This window comes from Notolabrus celidotus, chromosome 19 (assembly GCF_009762535.1).
Source record: "Notolabrus celidotus isolate fNotCel1 chromosome 19, fNotCel1.pri, whole genome shotgun sequence".
Lineage (NCBI taxonomy): Eukaryota > Metazoa > Chordata > Actinopteri > Labriformes > Labridae > Notolabrus > Notolabrus celidotus.
The window spans coordinates 28556272-28575306 of NC_048290.1; the positions used below are offsets into that span (position 1 = coordinate 28556272).

General features: G+C 41.3%; 1 protein-coding gene across 1 annotated transcript in view; it reads right to left on the reverse strand.

The window, feature by feature from the left end:
* The window catches only part of LOC117830650 (matrix metalloproteinase-17-like), a 169925-nt gene extending 151663 nt beyond the window's left edge, over positions 1-18262 (reverse strand). The window contains exon 1 of the mRNA XM_034708838.1: positions 17696-18262. Coding sequence (XP_034564729.1) covers positions 17696-17830 — 135 coding nt within the window. The 5' untranslated portion in view covers positions 17831-18262. The remainder of the gene's footprint in view (positions 1-17695) is intronic.
* Positions 18263-19035: the final 773 nt, after the last annotated feature.

Sequence of the window (19035 nt, forward strand, 5' to 3'; positions counted from 1 at the left end):
GGTTGAGTCAATATCTCAAATATGGTGACATCCAAACACCCATTCAGAAACCAATGGCTGACGTCACAGAGACTACGTCCATGCTTTATGCAGTTTATGATCTGCGACCCCAGTGAGACACAAACTGCTCTTTGCCTGTTACGTCTCTTTCTTTCTCTGCAACCTGCACAGCTGTGGAGACACTACTCATGACACATGCTCAGAGAGAGAGAGAGAGAGAGAGAGAGAGAGAGAGAGAGAGAGAGAGAGAGAGAGAGAGAGAGAGAGAGAGAGAGAGAGAGAGAGAGAGATGGCAATTACTATGAGGATAAAAAAAGAAAAATAGTAAAATGTCTGGTGAAATTATTTGGCGGTACATCCTCAACTGCAAAATGCTGCCACTCTGTCTATAGCCCACGCACTATTTATCTTGGACTGCAAGAGCTGTTATAATGTTGAACAAGTCAAAGGCAGATTATTAGACTCTTAGAATCAAGAATCAAGGAAGCTTTATTGCTTATTGAGCTTGTGCACACAAGGAATTTGACGTGGGGATTGGAACACCGGTACTTTACAAGACAGTAAGGGTAATAAATATAGAAACCTAAAATGTAAGTCTATAAATGCTAAATAAAAATAGAAGTACTTTATAAAGACATTAATAAATGACATTTACCAAAGCCAGGATCTTGCGTCCACAAGTTTGCTGAGTGTGGCTAACATTAGCAAAGCTAGCACCACCAGCCTCAGGTCATTCTTGCAGGTTATTGTCTGCATGCCTGTGCCAATAACGTGACTCCCGGCGAGTGGTTGTATTAGTGAGGATGATGATTATAGACCAAATGCATGTTTGGTTCATTAAAAAATGTTTTGAACTGTCACATTACACCTTCTTGCAAACAAATGTGGTATTGTTATAACTTCATCAGAGCTTGGGCTGGGTCTAAAGTAGGGGTGGGAATTGATAAAAATGTTATCAATGTCAATGCCATTGTCGATTCTGCTTATCAATCCAATTCCTTATCAAGTCTCCTAAAGATTCCTGAGTATTTTTTCGAGGGGAAGAAAAGTAGTTCTACACAGTCTTCCACACCAAAAGGAACCATTTTAATTTTTCCAAAATGATGTCTGCACAAGACTGAACATGAACATATTCAACTTGAACATGCTGAACAATAGGTTGACCTCATTCTCGGCCCTGTGAGTCCAGACGTGGCCCCTTGAGCCTGGAGGAATAGACCTTGAATTTGGAGAGGAAAGACGCTTTTCCTCCAGGGGTCAACGCAGAGGTATTTTACCCGCTCTCAGTGCCTCATTTTCGGCCGCGTGAGTACGGACGTGGCCCCTGGAGCCTGGAGGAAAATGCTTTGAATTTGGAGAGGAAAAACTTTCTTCCTCTCCATGTTTCCTCGTGTTTGAAGGAGTTCTGCGTCGCAGAGTGTGTGATGTAAAGCAACATACCGCGACGTGACGTAACGTTATGCTGGGAAATGAATCATTTATTTATTTATTTATTTAACCTTTATTTAACCAGGTGAGTTAATTGAGAACCAATTCTCATTTGCAATAACGACCTGGGCGAGGAGGCAACACAGGTGGCATGACAATAAATAAAAGACAAAACAAGAAACAGAGAGGACATACATAGAAACCTAGAGACAGAACAATACAATACAAAAATATGACAGCAGTGAACAACTTAAAAGCAATTTAAAAGCAAGTGCAGTGATGTTGAGTTATGGGGTGTATTAGTTTTTTGAAAGTGACGAGTGGAATGAGAGAGGTCAGCTTCAGGGATTGTTGAAGGTGATCATTAAGAATGAGTGATCTAAAACTGGTTTTAAATACAGATAAAACCAAGTTCATGGTTTTCTCTCACTTAAAGGCGCCTACCACAGACCACTACAAATATTGTTACATCCAAAGGAAATCCTATAGAGTGGGTTTTAAATAACAAGTACTTGGGTTTTATCCTAGATCAGGAGATTTCATTTAAAGCCCATATTAATAATTTGCGTACTAAACTTCGTGTGAAGCTTGGGTTCTTTTTTAGAAACAGAACCTGCTTCTCTCTCAGGGTCAGAAAGAAACAAGTGACAGCGACCTTCTTACCCATTCTTGACTTCGGGGACGTGCTTTATCCGAATGCGTCATCCAAATGTCTCCGGTCTTTGGACACCGTTTTTCATTCGGCACTGAGATTTGTCACTGGCTGTAGTCGTCTCACCCACCATTGTGATTTGTATGTGAAATCAAATTTGCCTTCTCTGAGTGCACGTAGGTATAAAAACTGGCTGACCCTAATCTATAAGGCTCTTTTAGGCTTGATTCCTCAATATTTGTGCGCTTTAGTGCAGAGAAAAATCAGTTCCTATACCCTGCGTTCCAACATTATTCTTATTTTAACTGTTCCTCGGGTAAGGACTGAATTCGGAAAAAGAGCTTTCAGCTTTGCTGCCCCTATGGCATGGAACGCTCTACAGACTACATTGAAACTCTCTGAACTTATTACTCTTGGAGCCTTCTGTTCTATCCTGAGGGACAGACAGCGTGAGAGCACTGAACAGTGCCTGTGTTTTAAACCTTAAATTATTGTTTGTTGTTTTGTTACAGCTTCCACACCTCTTATTCATACTGTAAAACACTATGTATTTATAAAGTGTACGTTTTAATTTGTAATGTCATTTTTGTGTGACTGTTTTTATGACATGTGCTGCTGACCTCTTGGCCAGGTCACCCTCGTGAAAGAGATCCTGATCTCAATGGGTTTTACCTGGTTAAATAAAGGTTAAATAAAAATAAATAAATAAGAAGAATGGATAACATTTGAGGTGTACAATTCTGATGGAATTGATCAATTGGAACCGGTTCTAAGTCGGACCCGGTTTTCAATTCCCACCCCTAGTCTAAAGAGGGAATTTTCTTAGTGATGTGGGGGATTTAAAGGGGACATATCACGCTTTTTTCATCAATATATATTGGTCTAAGAGGTCCCCAAAACATGTCTTTAAAGTTTATGCTCAAAAAAACACTTTGAAATCAGATTTTGGCATGCCTGAAAAGCCCTCTTCTTCAGTCCTCCTCAGAACACTCTGTTTTCCCTCTGACCACGCCCCCTCAGGAAGTGGATGTGCCTCGGCTCTCCAGCACGTTGATCTAATGTTTACATGTTGGCTGAATATACACGGCTGCTCAGAGATCACGTTGATTCAACCCTCTGAATCTGATCCTGACGGAGAGGCGCCTGTAGCAGGACCTTTCTGAAGGATTGGTCATAGATTTAGTGTTTCTTGTTGTTTTATTTATCAGTATGTAGACGTGTGTCTTGGTACACAGCTACGAACATGTAGCTATGTGGCTATGCTAACTAGCGCTAGCATTTATCCATGATAAATAAAAATCATCCACTAGATCTTCAAATCTGCAGACGTGGGGAGTAAAACCGACCTCTGCCAGAAAGGCAGCAGGACCTTTTATGAAGGATTGGTCACAGATTTAGTGTTTCTTGTTGTTTTATTTGTCAGTATGTCGACGTGTGTCTTGGTACACAGCTACAGCTACAGCTATGAACATATAGCTATGTGGCTATGCTAATTAGCGCTAGCACTTATCCATGATAAATAAAAATCATCCACTAGATCTTCAAATCTGCAGACGTGGGGAGTAAAACCGACCTTTGTGTTTATTAAGACAGCCTACAACTAGCATGCCTCCCTCCTAAGCTCCTTGTTAGCACACATGTGTGCAGGTAATGAAAAACGGAGGAGGGGATTCAGTATTATTTTATACAGTCTATGGGCTGAACAAGCTCCGAGCTCTGACTCCGTGACAGACCGGATATTGTTGTTACGTAACAAAAACACTGAAGTCTGAAACGGCTGGTTTCACACACATTTACAGAAAGGTGGAGAAATCAGAACAGGGGCAGAATGGATTTTTTTCATTCTCGGGGGGTTTGTAGACATGCCAGGGACACATATTTCAGGTAGAGAACCATTAAAAAGTCCATTTTGCATGATATGTCACCTTTAAAGTTGTGCTGAACATTCTTTATGCAACTTGCCTTTCTGCTCTGGTTCAAAGCATCAACTTTGAGAAATCTCACAAGAAAGGTCATTCAATTTGACATAATAGATTTCTGTCAAAAACAAAGTTGTGTAATCAATACCAGATGTAGATCACTTTTGATAGCTGTGACCTTCAGGCACATGGAAAGGCATCCACTAAGTCTGCTTTACAGAAATCAGGCACAATAAACAACATAAAACGGTATTTGATTATGCTAAAAAATCTAAAGCTCAGAATCTTCAATTCTTATTTTACACTTCTGAAAGTATTTCAGCAGTTATCCATCTTTGAACTGTCTTTGGGAGTTCTAAACTGCTGAAGGAAATGTATACATGTGTATTTATGGATTGTCCTTGAATGCAGTTCACAGAGCCCACATGAAAGCCATTCAATAGCAGCCATGTGTTACTATAGTGGCACATACAAAGAAACCACTATGTCTCCAGAGTTGGCTGAGGAATGCTGGCAACTGGCATGGCTATAGTAAGCATGCAATGCAAAATTACACTCACATATATGTGTACGACCATGCATGTGTGTGTTCATTTCTACATGTGTTTGACTCTATTTTTAAACTCAAATAGGAGAACATGGCCCTGCTTGAAACATTTACCCAACTGCAAGATTAGACCCCGTCCATGCAATCATTCAAACTACAAACAACACAATCATGAGTGCCACTTGAAATTCAGCAGACTGTTAGTGGCTCATTATATTCACTAGATAGAAAGTGGAGAATCGACACTGGATTATAAGACACTGGGCAAAATTGTAAGTGGCAGTGTGATGGAAACGTAGCTTATCTCTGCCACCCACTCCATCTCTCATGGCCCCTTTTGCACTAGTTCTCTTCATTTCATTGGGCCCTCAGAGAAACCGGATCTTGAGTAAAAAGTGATCTTGAGGTTGACTCTCTAGAAGATAAGCAATCAACGTCATCCATTCACCACTTTTCCCTTCATGTGCTCTGCTGTGACTTGTTAGGAAATGACAACTGCATGTGAAACACAAACTATGAGATCACCAGAGTGGCTGTGACACACACACACGCAAGAGCAATCAGGCATACACACAATTTAAAAGTGACACACAAGAAGAAACTGACATGCACAGACGCTCAAAACCACATTTATTATCATTCAGCCAATTTCTGCAAGCAATTCCAGAGCAGCTTTGTTGTTGCTTTCGGGTTTTCTTGATCATGCTATTAAAGAAGTCCATCGGCAGTTTGGTCGGCATTGCTTTGGATTATTTTAGGCCTCAGCATGCAGAGCCAGCACAACACCAGAAACCACTGTAATTACAAGATCTGGTCGGCCCTTTGAATAGCAAAGAAAACCAAAACCTTGATCTGGTCAGAGACAAGAGGGAGAGGCGGGGCTCCTTGGGTTAAAATAGAACTCTCCACATGGAGTTGATTTGAGGTTTTCTATATGGGGAGCCCTGGAGTGGGCCTGCTCAAGTAATAAAGTCACTTCAAGCCAATAGGAAAAACACCATCGCGTGCAGCTCTGTTGTGGAAAACAGCCCTCCCTTGCCCACAATATTAAACCATCACTACTGTAATGTCAAATCACATAAAGAGCCGAGGTTGAACTCTACTCTGCCTTTCTTTCCTTCCTGAAATGAAAAACAAATGAACTGCAGCCTTAAGTTTCTGAGTCACAGCAGTACTGTTCCACAAATCAGTTCAATCATTGTAGCATTAAATAAAAAAACACAGCAGAGAGAGACTTAATGAGTTTCTTTGTAATTGTTTCTGAAATGCAGATACTTGATTTCCCCTGAGTACCAGGTGCCGTCAGTGTTAGGACTGACTTAATTTTGCTTCTTGTATTTGGTTAATGCAAGTGACGCAGTTTCACACAACCTTCTTTTAGAGCAAAACTTCCCAAAGGCTAAAGAGGTAGTCACCAAAAAGACCCATAGGCTAAGTCAGACTGATCTCTCATTTGCCCACGGAGACTATCCCAAGCCTGACTGACAAGTTAGCTGAGGTACTGAGCCCTGCCACATCAAAAAAGACTCAGCAGCTCAGCACCTCTGCTGCAGGTCTGCATATTTTGTATTTTACACAGAATTCTAACATGTCCTTGTATCTGCTCAAGTTTTCCAGAGGGCAAACATCTTTTAGTATTGATTGACAGGACTCAGCAGTTTGATGTGGTTGCACTATCAACCATGTCCTACACCATGTTTTAAAGTATTTTTTCAATGCAGAATTTTGGTGTTCAAGAAATAGATAGCTTTGGGTTTAATTAAAGTATGTGTGAAGAAGTTTGACTGTATAAAAACATGGAAATCTAAATCATCTAAATGCAAGCCAAATATTTTTCTGAAAGCATTTTTCTGTCAAAACAGTTAGCTCTTGTTATCAGCCCCGGATCTAACATATGGGTAATATGGGCACATGCCAAGGGGCCCCTGAGCACTCAAGGGCCCTCCACGATGGGAATGGGGGAAAAAAAGGTGCTTTTCAATCCTATCACATGGCTAAAAAAAAGTGATGACTAATTAGCAAACTTCAATGCACTCCATAGGTTTTAATAAATATGTTTCTCATGAAAAGTCCATATTAAAAATGTTATTCATTTTACCTGACCCACTACCAGTTACGATGTGTGAATGTGTGTTAGAGTAAAAGAGGGCGTTGCTGAAGCATAACTGTGCTCATGTGGACTGTCTTCTTCACGTGGACTGTCTTCTTGACATGTGGACTGTCTTCTTCACATGTGGACTGTCTTATTCACATGTGGACTGTCTTATTCTCATGTGGACTGTCTTCTTCACATGTGGACTGTCATTCTCATGTGGACTGTCTTCTTCACATGTGGACTGTCTTCTTCACATGTGGACTGTCTTCTTCACATGTGGACTGTCTTATTCACATGTGGACTGGCCTCTTCACATGTGGACTGGCCTCTTCACACTGACTGTCTTGTGTTTTTGACAAATAACCTGTCAGGCCTAAGACCCTACATTGACAGTGAACTAAAAGAGCCCGACAATCAGTGACACTGGGATAAAATGCAGTTTTTCCTCTCTTTTTTTTATACAAGCGCCAAGAATGTAAGTGGACTACTCCTTCGATAATAATATTTGCTTATATCTAGGGACAAGAGTGGGGACCTTTAATTGCTTGCACTAGTCTTGCTCAGAACTCACTCAGCGCATTGCGCACATAAAGCAGTCCCTTCAGGATTTCGCAGGATTTTTTTGTGATTGTTGCGGCCCAGAAAGCCTGAATTTGCGACAGCTTTTTGAAAGAATTGCGGTGAAAGTTGCGATTTTTTTCTTATCTTTTTCCCCCCAATAACATCTCAGGGGCAAGTAAATACGCTAAATTACAGATGTTTTTAGAAAACATTCTTGATGTGGCCACTGACTGTATTTTGATTCTCTTTATTCACAGAAAAATGCCTGTATTGCACATTTACGACGGTCCCTGAATGCACCTCGCAGTGACTAAGGCACTTCACAGGCACTTCACAGGCAGTTCACGCACTCTGAAATGAATCTGCATCTTTGTTGACCAGGAGTTGATCAAAACTTACTGAATGTGTCTGATGTTTCACTAAACTGGATTAACTCAAGCTGTAGACGCAGAGCTTTTTACGGTAACCACGGCAACAACGTCAAACCTCAAATAATAAACAGACGTCCCCCGGTTGTACCGAGGGGTAAAAATCATCAATGAAGATGAGACAGATGCATGGAGGTGAGGAGAGCTGGTTCATAAAGCACACCTGCTGCAGGTAGAGACCAAGCGAACACTGAGCCCCTTAATCTATAAATAACAACGTTGTCATGGTCACTTGTCCTGCCTGCTGTCCCCTCTTTTCACCCGTTCTCTGTGCGTGTTTTATTGTTGAAAAGTGCCGATCAAGTGAGGACTTATGTTTATGTTCCTAGGAAGTGAAATTGATGACAAAACTGATGACATACAGAGGCTGAGATTAAGGTGATTGGTCAAAGTTGCGAGAAAGTTGCGCTGATTGTATAAAATTGCAAGGCCGCGAAAAAATCCCGCTGATTGGTTGAATTTGCGTTGATAGTTGCGATCGCGAAATCGCAACTTCCTGGAGGGACTGATAAAGAGGGGGGCGAGTGAGCGAGAGGTCTCCGGTCTTCAAAGTGTTTCGGTAAAGACCATTAGGTCATTTACTTGTTTTGTAATGTGTAGGTATGTTTTAGGCATGTTATATCTTAAATAAAAATACATATACAAGTAGTTATGTCTCCTTGTATTAGTTTGTCCACCTGTTATTGACATAATGTGCAAATATAGATATTCAAATGGTTTGAACCTATGGGATTTTTTTTAGAGCGAATATTCGAATGTCATTTTGGAGCAATTTTGACAGCCCGAGTGTGTGTGCGCGTGCGTGCATGCGTGCGAGTGCAAGCCTGCACGTGAGGGGTACATGAGCCTCAGTGCCCAGGTGCCCCCGGGGGGTACGAATACGCTCCTGCTTGGTATGCTAATTTATGTGGGAGTCACCTTTTTTAAGAGAGAAATGAAGTTTTGACTGACAGCCTTGTTGACAAATGTGGGCTCTTGCAAAATTCTTTACAAGATTGGCAGAGGAAAATAAACTTCTCATTATCACAAGTGTTATTAGTATAAAAAACAAATTTCCCAATGAGTATTAACAAAGCAGATCTTTTCCTTCTTTTTCTTCCTCTTCACTTTTTGTATAATGGTAGGAGATGGGGCTGTCCATATTAATGTACACACAGTGGTCTGAGCCATCTTTCTGATACTGGCCCGAGTTCAGCCAGATTCAGCACCATAGTAACAGACAGAAAATGACCAGTTTGGTCAAAGATAAATCCATAAACACTGGCAGTATTTTTCTGCTCCATATGAATTCTTGAATTTAAACCGTCAACACTTTAAAACTATGAATTCACTCAAATCCATCTGGTGTTGTCACTGAGTAAACATCAAGCAGAAGTGTTGCAGCTGCCAAACATCAGTCCCACACAGTCATGCTGCAGTGGCAGACGATAAAGTTGTTGAAATGGCCTCTAAGGATATTATAAAGTCTGACGATCTCCTCAGAAAGTTGCGGCTCCCTGGAGAACTTTTGCACTTAGCAAAGCTGCGATGACAGATTGGATGGGAGTAAATTGAAGTAACAGCTTCTTTTTACCCATGCTACCTCCTTTTTTGCTAAGAAGCAGTGGATGTGCTGAATGCTGGACTGTCTTATGTGCTTTATGTCAATCATTCCACAATCATGTATCTTACTGTGTGGCTGCAGACCTAGAAGTGTCCTTTCCCTCGATATAAGCCCGATGACACAGCACTACAGACTGGAAGGTCACACGTAGCTCCATGGAAGTGGGACAGCTGTGCTAAAAGTGTCCTAATGATATGACATGAAAGAGCAATGGAGAAGGATATGAGTTAGGCACTTAGTGTGCACTGAATTCATCCCACAGCTTAAAAATAACTTACAGCAAGAACATCCAAAAGTGAAATCCCTTCTTATTTCTTACACTAATAATGAAGGAGACACAGTAATCCCAACTTTTTGCACTCTTTAAATGATGTGTCCCTTTTCATTACAGTAAAAAAAATCTTGTTTCTTTCTGTTTGATGTCTTTTTTCAGCCTGTGTAGCCTTGCATTGTGATTTTCCCTCTGAGCCCCTTTACCTGTGGGCCGCTATGTGCAATCAGAGGGACCACGATGGACTCGCAGAAGAAAGCCAACCATATTGACTGGAAGAAGAAAATTGAAGGAAAGAGGCCGAGAGACAGAGGGGACAGCATGTGATACCGGTGAAATGTGCAGACATGAGAGGCAATGGGAGAGCTAATGAGGGGCGATGGTGGTGCCGGGCGTACTGATTGCATGAGAATTCAGTATTATGAGGCCTTGCAAGGACGGAGGGAGGTGCAAGTAGTTGGAGGAGGGTGGCGTCAACCATGCTTCTTTTTTCCCCTCTTCCATTCAGTGGACCAAAGTCAAGACCAGATGGTATTCTCATTGAAAACAACTATTAAGCAGGATGGGAAAAAGAGGCAGACTGGCAGGGTATGCTTGTCCAATCAGAAACAGGCTGCACACTGGTGTTGCACAAGTTCATAAGCTTTTTTCCTTAAAGGGATTCAGTTTTAAGTAGATGATGTCAGTTTCTGCAAGATTAAATAGATTAAAGGGACTTTTATCAGCAGCCGATCTGGTCACCTGAGTCATAGTATATGACAGCTGCTAAAGCACGTACAGTGCTGCTGCTGAAGTTGAACAGTCCCTCAAGGAGCTCTGACAGTCTACTACTGTGGAAAATAAGTCATCAAGAGTAAAATGATATGACGGGCGGAAAACACTGCAGATGCATCGTAGCTGTAATGTAACTTTTCCCAAGTATGCTGAAATTGCAAATGTGCACTCCACGGTGATGTATCAGGCCAGATAACAGCAACACTGGAAAAAGGATGCCTCAGATCTGTGCTTAAGTTTGTGGTGCAGTTAATTACGGTCACAGTGTACGACAGTTATAAAGAGAAACAGACACACACTGCGCACAAGCTTGACTAAAAGCCAAGTGATGCAGCACAGTGGCTCTGGAGTGTGATGGGACATAGGGGCAGCAGATTTGGAGATCAGGGCACGCTTCTGTGGGTAAAGGCTTATTTTTGTGGACAAAGTCCCAAATGTATGGCAGTTATGAACACAACTGGGCACACAAGATGGGAGAACCCACTCATACCCTCCACAGCCAATTATCCACCTGCTCTCACCAGCTGAGAGCAATTTCATCCATGCTGGAGAGGTCCTATTTAAAAGTCAGCCAGTCACAGGGGAGCGGTGTGTCTCTAGACGGGACCCATCTGTCCATCTGTCTGTCCATATCCCTTTGGTCACCCTAAACCCTTCTGACATCAAACCGACAATCTGAGAGAAATATGTGTCTGCCTTTGCCAGGGCGACCAGTTATCACACTCAGGTGTACAATTCCATTTGCTCCAGGGTGAAAACAAGTCCCCATACAAAGTTCTTCATCAAACGCAAGCACACACGAAACACCAAGACTGTTGGCTGAGTTTAAATAAAAAGCATCTTACAAAAGCAGGAACATTTGATATGAAAGCAACTTAAACATTGATTGACAATGGAGCTCATCTTTTAAGCAAAAGTTGCAGTCTATTCACCTGTAAGTGTGATGATCTCTTTTTTATCATCTGAATATTCTGAAGTTAATAAGTCAGAGAAACAAGACATCTATTTGGTTTTCCTGGTGAAATGTAGAGGTGTTTTATGACAAAAACAAAGGTTAAAAAAACAGCTTTATCAGCAATGTGATAAGCAGTAGTTTTAGCCAAACTTTAAACCACTGAAGTAAACTCTTCACAAAAGCAAATATGCCAAATGCTAAGTAAATGAGATGACCAGGTTAAAACAAAGGTTAAAACAAAGCCAATTAAGAAACCACTGGCTGTAGTCTGATGACAGTAATGTGTCTGTGAGCACCAGACAAATTTTGGAGCTCACAGTGGAGCCAGTGGTTATTTCGATAAGCAATTAATTAAGGGCAAAACTTCCCATGAGAAGATGTCCAGCACTGGAGTCTTATCTGCACTTTTATACACTGCTCTGTTTAGAGGGATTAATAAACAGCTTGATATCAGGTTGTCATCATTCTCAATCCTTTGACACTTGCTTTAAAACAATACCATCTTCATTTTCAGCACTGAAATCATAAAATGTATTTAAAAAAAACCTGATGCTACTTCAACCCAATGCTGCTTTTATCAATCAACATACAGATAATGTAAAGAAAGACAGAGTATGTGGAAAATGAAGAAAGAGATATTATTTTCTGAATGTTTCACAGCTGTTATGCTCTAAAAAAATTCTAAACACTTCTGCAAAATAGTGCAAGAAGGTGGTGGATTTTGTTTGTTGCTGAAGTCACGCTTCATCCTGGCTGCTATGTATTACTCTGCTTCACCCTGCGTCACACCCTCCATATCCCTAAAGCTTTTCAATCATTAGAAAACAAATATTGATTTTTTTGTTGACGTCCCTTTCTCATCAAGATGCATCTTTAAAGTCTCAAGTGTTCATTTACGTCAGTTGCAGACAGACTGAGAGCAGAGGCGTGCGACAGTGATGTCACTTTATGTTTATCAGTCCTGACCTGCAGACTGTTGGCTGTGAGCTTAACCCTCAAAGACCGAGACGGCCGCCGGCGGCCACAAATAGCTCTTCTTCAGTTTCCTGTATTTGTGACCATGTTTGCATGTGTTCATGATCAAAATGTAAATCTGAAAAGTCACTTTTACCTCTGTGTCCTAATTTATGATATAATAACATCTCTACTTACTCTCAGACATTTTTTTACACACATCCACAGGGTCAGTAGATGAAACATAAGAATACACCTGCTTTTTCCACTAAAAAACGCCTTAGAAAACACTATAATAAATGTCTGTAACTTGCTCAGTAAAGGTTTGATAGTGACAAAAATTCATTTGGAAGTCTAAAACACCTAAGTACAACTTTCTAACAAAACAAAACAAAACTCCCTGATGTTTTGTCTGAGTTCACAGTAAAAAATGACCTAAATTTCCAAACGATTTTTAAAAAACTTCAGTATTTTCATCCATTATCAGACAAAACTAAAGTAAAACTGGTACTTTAAAGGTGACATATCACGCTTTTTTCATCAATATATATTGGTCTAAGAGGTCCCCAAAACATGTCTTTAAAGTTTATGCTCAAAAAAACACTTTGAAATCAGATTTTGGTCTGCCTGAAAAACCCTCTTCTTCAGTCCTCCTCAGAACACTCTGTTTTCCCTCTGACCACGCCCCCTCAGGAAGTGGATGTGCCTCGGCTCTCCAGCACGTTGATCTAATGTTTACATGTTGGCTGAATATACACGGCTGCTCAGAGATCGTGTTACTTCAACCCTCTGAATCTGATCCAGAATCTGATCCTGATGGAGAGGTGCCTGCAGCAGGACCTTTCTGAACCATTGGTCATAGATTTAGTGTTTCTTGTTGTTTTATTTATCAGTATGTAGACGTGTGTCTTGTTACACAGCTACGAACATGTAGCTATGTGGCTATGCTAACTAGCGCTAGCACTTATCCATGAGAAATAAAAATCATCCACTAGATCTTCAAATCTGCAGACGTGGGGAGTAAAACCAACCTCTACCAGAAAGGCAGCAGGACCTTTCTGAAGGATTGGTCACAGATTTAGTGTTTCTTGTTGTTTTATTTGTCAGTATGTCGACGTGTGTCTTGGTACACAGCTACAGCTATGAACATGTAGCTATGCTAACTAGCACTAGCACTTATCCATGACAAATAAAAATCATCCACTAGATCTTCAAATCTGCAGACGTGGGGAGTAAAACCGACCTCTGCCAGAAAGGCAGCGGGACCTTTTCTGAAGGATTGGTCACAGATTCTGTGTTACTTGTTGTTTTATTTGTCAGTATGTCGACGTGTGTCTTGGTATACAGCTGCAGCTACGAGCATGTAGCTATGTGGCTATGTTAACTAGCGCTAGCACTTATCCATGATAAATAAAAATCATCCACTAGATCTTCAAATCTGCAGACGTGGGGAGTAAAACCGACCTTTGTGTTTATTAAGACAGCCTACAACTAGCATGCCTCCCTCCTAAGCTCCTTGTTAGCACACATTTGTGCAGGGAATGAAAAACAGAGGAGGGGTTGAGTTGTATTTTAAACAGTCTATGGGCTGAACAAGCTCCGAGCTCTGACTCCGTGACAGACCGGATATTGTTGTTACGTAACAAAAACACTGAAGTCTGAAATGGCTCGTTTCACACACATTTACAGAAAGGTGGAGAAATCAGAACAGGGGCAGAATGGATTTTTTTAATTCTCAGGGGGTTTGTAGACATGCCAGGGAAACATATTTCAGGAAGAGAACCATTAAAAAGTCAATTTTGCATGATATGTCACCTTTAAATGCAGCACAGTGAAAGATAAGGTTCCCCTGAATAAAATGATGTATGGCACTTGATGCTGAGTGCTTCAATAGGTTAGAAAAACAAGATAAATACAGGAGAGTCTGGCGCCCCCAAAATGACTTTTGAAATTACAGAGAAGACATTGACTGCACTTTTTCAATAAATGTAACTGGTATTTCAAATTTGTCCTACAGGGGGGGCACCTGAATGGCACTCCGGGACTTTTTTTTCTCAAAGTGAAGAAAAAGAATATTTGCAGTTTGCATAATCTGGTGGAAAATCATAGACTTTTTGGACCGGCTGGGGGGTCCATAAAGGTGTAGTATAATCTATCTGTTCTTCTGCAGTAAACATTACACTCTGTGTCAGGTGAATGGGTAAGCTGTGTGTTTGGTGTGTTTACAGCAGGTTTCAGGGCTTAAAGAATATAATATATGGCCCTATATGAGACTCATCATGGCGAGAAATACAACAACTGTTTTTGTAAAAAGATAGTTCATGAAATATAAAAATTTTCAGAATGTACTTGCACTTTTTTTTTTGCAAACAAAGGGAAACATTTAGAGTTTTTGTTATTTATAGGTTATTATGTTATGATTTTACAGGTCCGGCCCACTTCAGATCAAATTGGGCTGAATGTGGCCCCTGAACATGAAATGAGTTTGACACCCCTGGTCTAGGTCTTTAAGGGTTAACACCACTGCACAAAAGCAGATGCCTGTTAAATGTCCAAATACAAACAGAGACCACACTCTCTGCAGAAACACACACCACCACACACTTCTTCAGGATTATCATTACTGTGAGGAAAAGTTACTTTGTTGTAGGTGCACATATAACTGTAGGAAAATAATCTGTATTTTTTCTTTCGTTTCTAATGTTGATCTGTGTTCAGTGACTACCTTAAAACTTCAACCAGTAACCTTGGTCTTATTTGATGTAGTCTATAAACTCACCCTGCCTTTATTTGAGGGAGCCCTGAATATGAGACAGGCTTTATTCATTATTTCTGAACAAAACTCCTGCCTGGCAATGATGAGGTTTCTATTGTTGTTTCAACCTTTACTTTCATCCTCACAGACAGCACAACCAGTAAAGTCATCCCTGTCCCTCCTGTCACTTACCAGGGCATAAATTCTTCAGCGTTCTTCCGGATCAACTTGTGGAAAACTGTACAGCAGATCGATGACATGCTCACAAGCTGTGGATTCACTTGCACATACGCTCCAGCTGATTGTTAACCTTCCTCCTCCTTTCATCACTCCACAGCCGGCTTTGTCACTGTCTTATGGAGAAGCGTCTTACTGCTGCTTTTATTGCACACACTTGACCACATTAGAACATTCAGATCCTACTGTATTCTCTCTGCCTACATGGGTATCAGTAAATGTGCTGTGTTGCGTTTCAGTGAGTGTGAAGAAATCAGGCACCTGGTTGCACGGGCAACCAGATGAACAATGAATCTATGCGGGCTTCTAATTGAGGCCTGCTTTTATTTGTGAACAGTGCAGCAACACTTTGCTTATAAAAAGGGACCCTGCCTTTATTAAAGTTCAAAATGCTTGTATCCTGACAACTCTAATGAGATGACAACTGATGAGCTTTGGGATTGTAATACGGACAATACGTCCCATCTGTTTTACTCTATGCCTGGTCTGTTTTTTGCTTACAGCATATGCCCACACAGGATACTACTGGGACTACATACAACTGAAATCCTGTCAATCACCTGACGATTGCATATTCCTGTGTATAATCCGTTCATAGAGATTAAAACAAGAAAAAACATTTGTTGAGAAGTAAAACAAATTCTCAATTAATTGTTGTGTTTAAAATTTGTCGTTTTTCAGCCCAGAAAAGAAATCCTCCAAAAGTACACCTCCATTTGGCAGTAATTCAGGTGCGAACACTACATCTACTGTTTCTTATAATGTGGATGGTTTGTGTGCGCAGCCAGGCTCGTTATACTGTACACATTCAGCACTCTGCAGCTCATTGTTTTGGTTTGTAGGTTCATAAAAACACACACCAGGCAGCCGCTTCCCAGCACAGGAGCTCATGCATGCAAGTGGTACAGCATGAAATGATGAAGAGCTGCAGTAAACACGTGGCTGATGAGCCGAGCTGAATATCTCACAAGCAATAAACACAGATTCTCAATAGCAGATAAACTAAACCAGAAGCAAATCAGCAGTTACTTTTGCACTTCAAATAGGTACTGTATGTGGTGGGATGAGAATTTTCAGTGATTCCCACAATGCTGTGTTTCTGCTGAACGTGTGAGAAGCCAAGTGTTTTTCCTCACACTCAAAGGTGGCCTGATAAGGGATAATACAGCATCAAAGCAGCTTTACGGATTGCTCTACCAAACAACAGATCATTCCTATCCAACCACCCTGCTTGTACACTAACACATCTCCACATCCTATCCATTACCCGCTGAGCCGTGTAGCTACTCTCTGCACTCAAGTCCTACACGACACTGTCCCACTGTCCTCAACTCACTTGTGGAGCCGAGGGACAATTCCTATTTGCAGCTACAGAGACAGAATCCAAGACAAACAGGATGAATGATTGTTTTCTGGCACCACATGTCCACAGGGAGTCAGCGGAGGTGGTGCAGCAACAGAAATACCTCAGCAGTGCCCTTGGTAATAGGATTCATCCTAAAGCTTCCAAATCCAAAATGAAAAAAAAAAAAGAAAATCGTTGCAGCTGTGGAGAGAGACTGAAGACACAGAAGTTGAACAAGCAGCAAGAACATCAGGTCTTTGGGATGTGTGATTTGTTTGGAAGACATTTTCACCAGATGTAGGACTCAACTACAAAGACATGAATAATGTGTGCTAATATTACAGCTGTTGAAGACAACTATTAATTAGGATGCTGTCTCTAGAGTTACTCACAAGCAGATTGCTGTTTATTCCGCAGGTGCTCTGCTCAACACCAAAATCAAAGCTGAAGAATCACACAGCTGTAATTTGCTCACTTTCAGTTAATTAGGGCAAGACTGACTGGAAATTGTTTGAACATACAAGAACAAACAAAGTCATGTGCAGATGTATTCACTATGAGACAAAAAACCTGCCATGCACACAGCTAAAACCTTTGGTTTTAACATCCTGTCACTCAAGATTTTACTGTCATTTCATCTTTTTAGAAGCATTTTGCAGAATAACACCATCCAATTTTAGCAACCCTATCTTAAACACAATAATTGATCCAGCCTGGGGTGAAATGTCATATTGAAGTGCTCTTTAAATGCATGGTAGAGAAAATGACACATTTGTCAGTCTGCTGGAAGTGAGCCCCTCATGCCATTCATCATTAAAGGGTATGTCAGCATGCTGTGGAGACGGTTGATATCCAGCCAATGCATGTCTGAATTGTTCCGTCTGCATTGCAAAATATTCAAAGGATTTGTGCTTTCATTTTTTTTATTATCATATTCAGCCCACAACACTTAGCTTCATCTGTGCAGTGAGAGATGCTGAAAGTCAGATGGACAGCATTTGCTTCAGACCACAGAAAGTAAAAACTGCCAGCTGATTACAAGAAGGCACTGAAGATGAGCGCAGCATGTTTTTTAGTAGTGGCATCCAGCAGAGGAACTTCCCCGTCCCGCATGGCCAAAAGCGGTGGCAAAACTTCCAGCCCCCCCATGTTGCAAAGGAAGAGAACTTACCACCCCTGTGTCCAGCTGCTCTGTAGTCTGAGAAGGAGCCGCTCCGGTCAGAGGTAAAAACCACAGTATCTGCACCAACAGCAGCATCTCCGGAGAAATACTCCTCATCCACTTATGAAGAAACACAAAAATCATGCTGCCCTATGACAGGCTGATCCTGCAGGGCTCAGACGCCGACCCCGACAGCTGCATCCACGGGGATAAATCACACGCCGGTACTCCTGGATAATTTGCCTGCATGAAGTCTACCTCACTGTTGAACGCAAACACATAAAACACATTAAAAACCAGTGGCGGGATAGAGGCTTTAAGGGTTCACAAGTTTGTTCTCAACAAAAATGCCACTTGTAATGCTCAGCTGTGCTGTGCGGACGTTATCAGGTGGCAAAATGAGTATTCGCGTCCTCCTCAGTCAAGTCCAACAGAGGTGAGATCCCCGCAACAAGCAGCGCGAGCCCCCTTCTGTGCGTGCAGTTGCGAGCTCTGGAGAATGAAAGCAGCTGCGTGTGGTTTTGTCCGCGAGCAGCAGCAGCAGCAGCAGCAGAGACCCCGCTCGTTGACGCACACACACAGAGGGTGCGTGAGTATTTTGCCAGAAGGATTCGGGGGGGGGAAGAGGGGCGGGGGCGGGGGAAGAAGAAGAGGAGGAGGAGGGGGGGGAGGAGGAGGAGGAGGAGGGATGGGGGGGGGGGGGGGGTTCAGCGCCACTTGAACACTATTAAATTCATGACGTGACTTGTGCGTAATTTCATAGTCTCAAGGGCTGAGGCCAAAAAACACACAGCACCATTTGTCAGTGTTGCCTTGCTATCTTTGTGTGAGAAATATGTCGGTATTGAGTGGGTTTGACATGCCTTCAGGCAGATCAAGTTTTGAATTAGTTGCGTGAATTTATGTTCTATCTTTATCCACATATAAACTAGGAGCCACAAGACATCAGCTGCACTGTAAACCCGAACAAGTTGAAATGACTCAAAATATTCGTGGTAACTGATTACATAGGAGTTTTTAAGTAGAAAGAAGAAATACAATTTTTGAGTATAACTGAAACTATAAAATTCAGTTTACTCAATTTTATTCTTTCTTTTTTTAATTTTCAAGTTTCCCCAACTCAAATGTATTAGTTCAGAATCAGAATCAGCTTTATTGGCCAAGTATGCTTGAACACACAAGGAATTTGACTTTAGTAAACTGTGCTCTCTTTGTACAAGGCATAAGAATAAGACCTACAATAAAAAATAAAAATATAATAACAATAACATCAGCTATAAATACAAAGAAACAACAAATAGGCTTGACTAATATGTACAGGCTAAAGTTATATGATAAAGTGCAGTGGT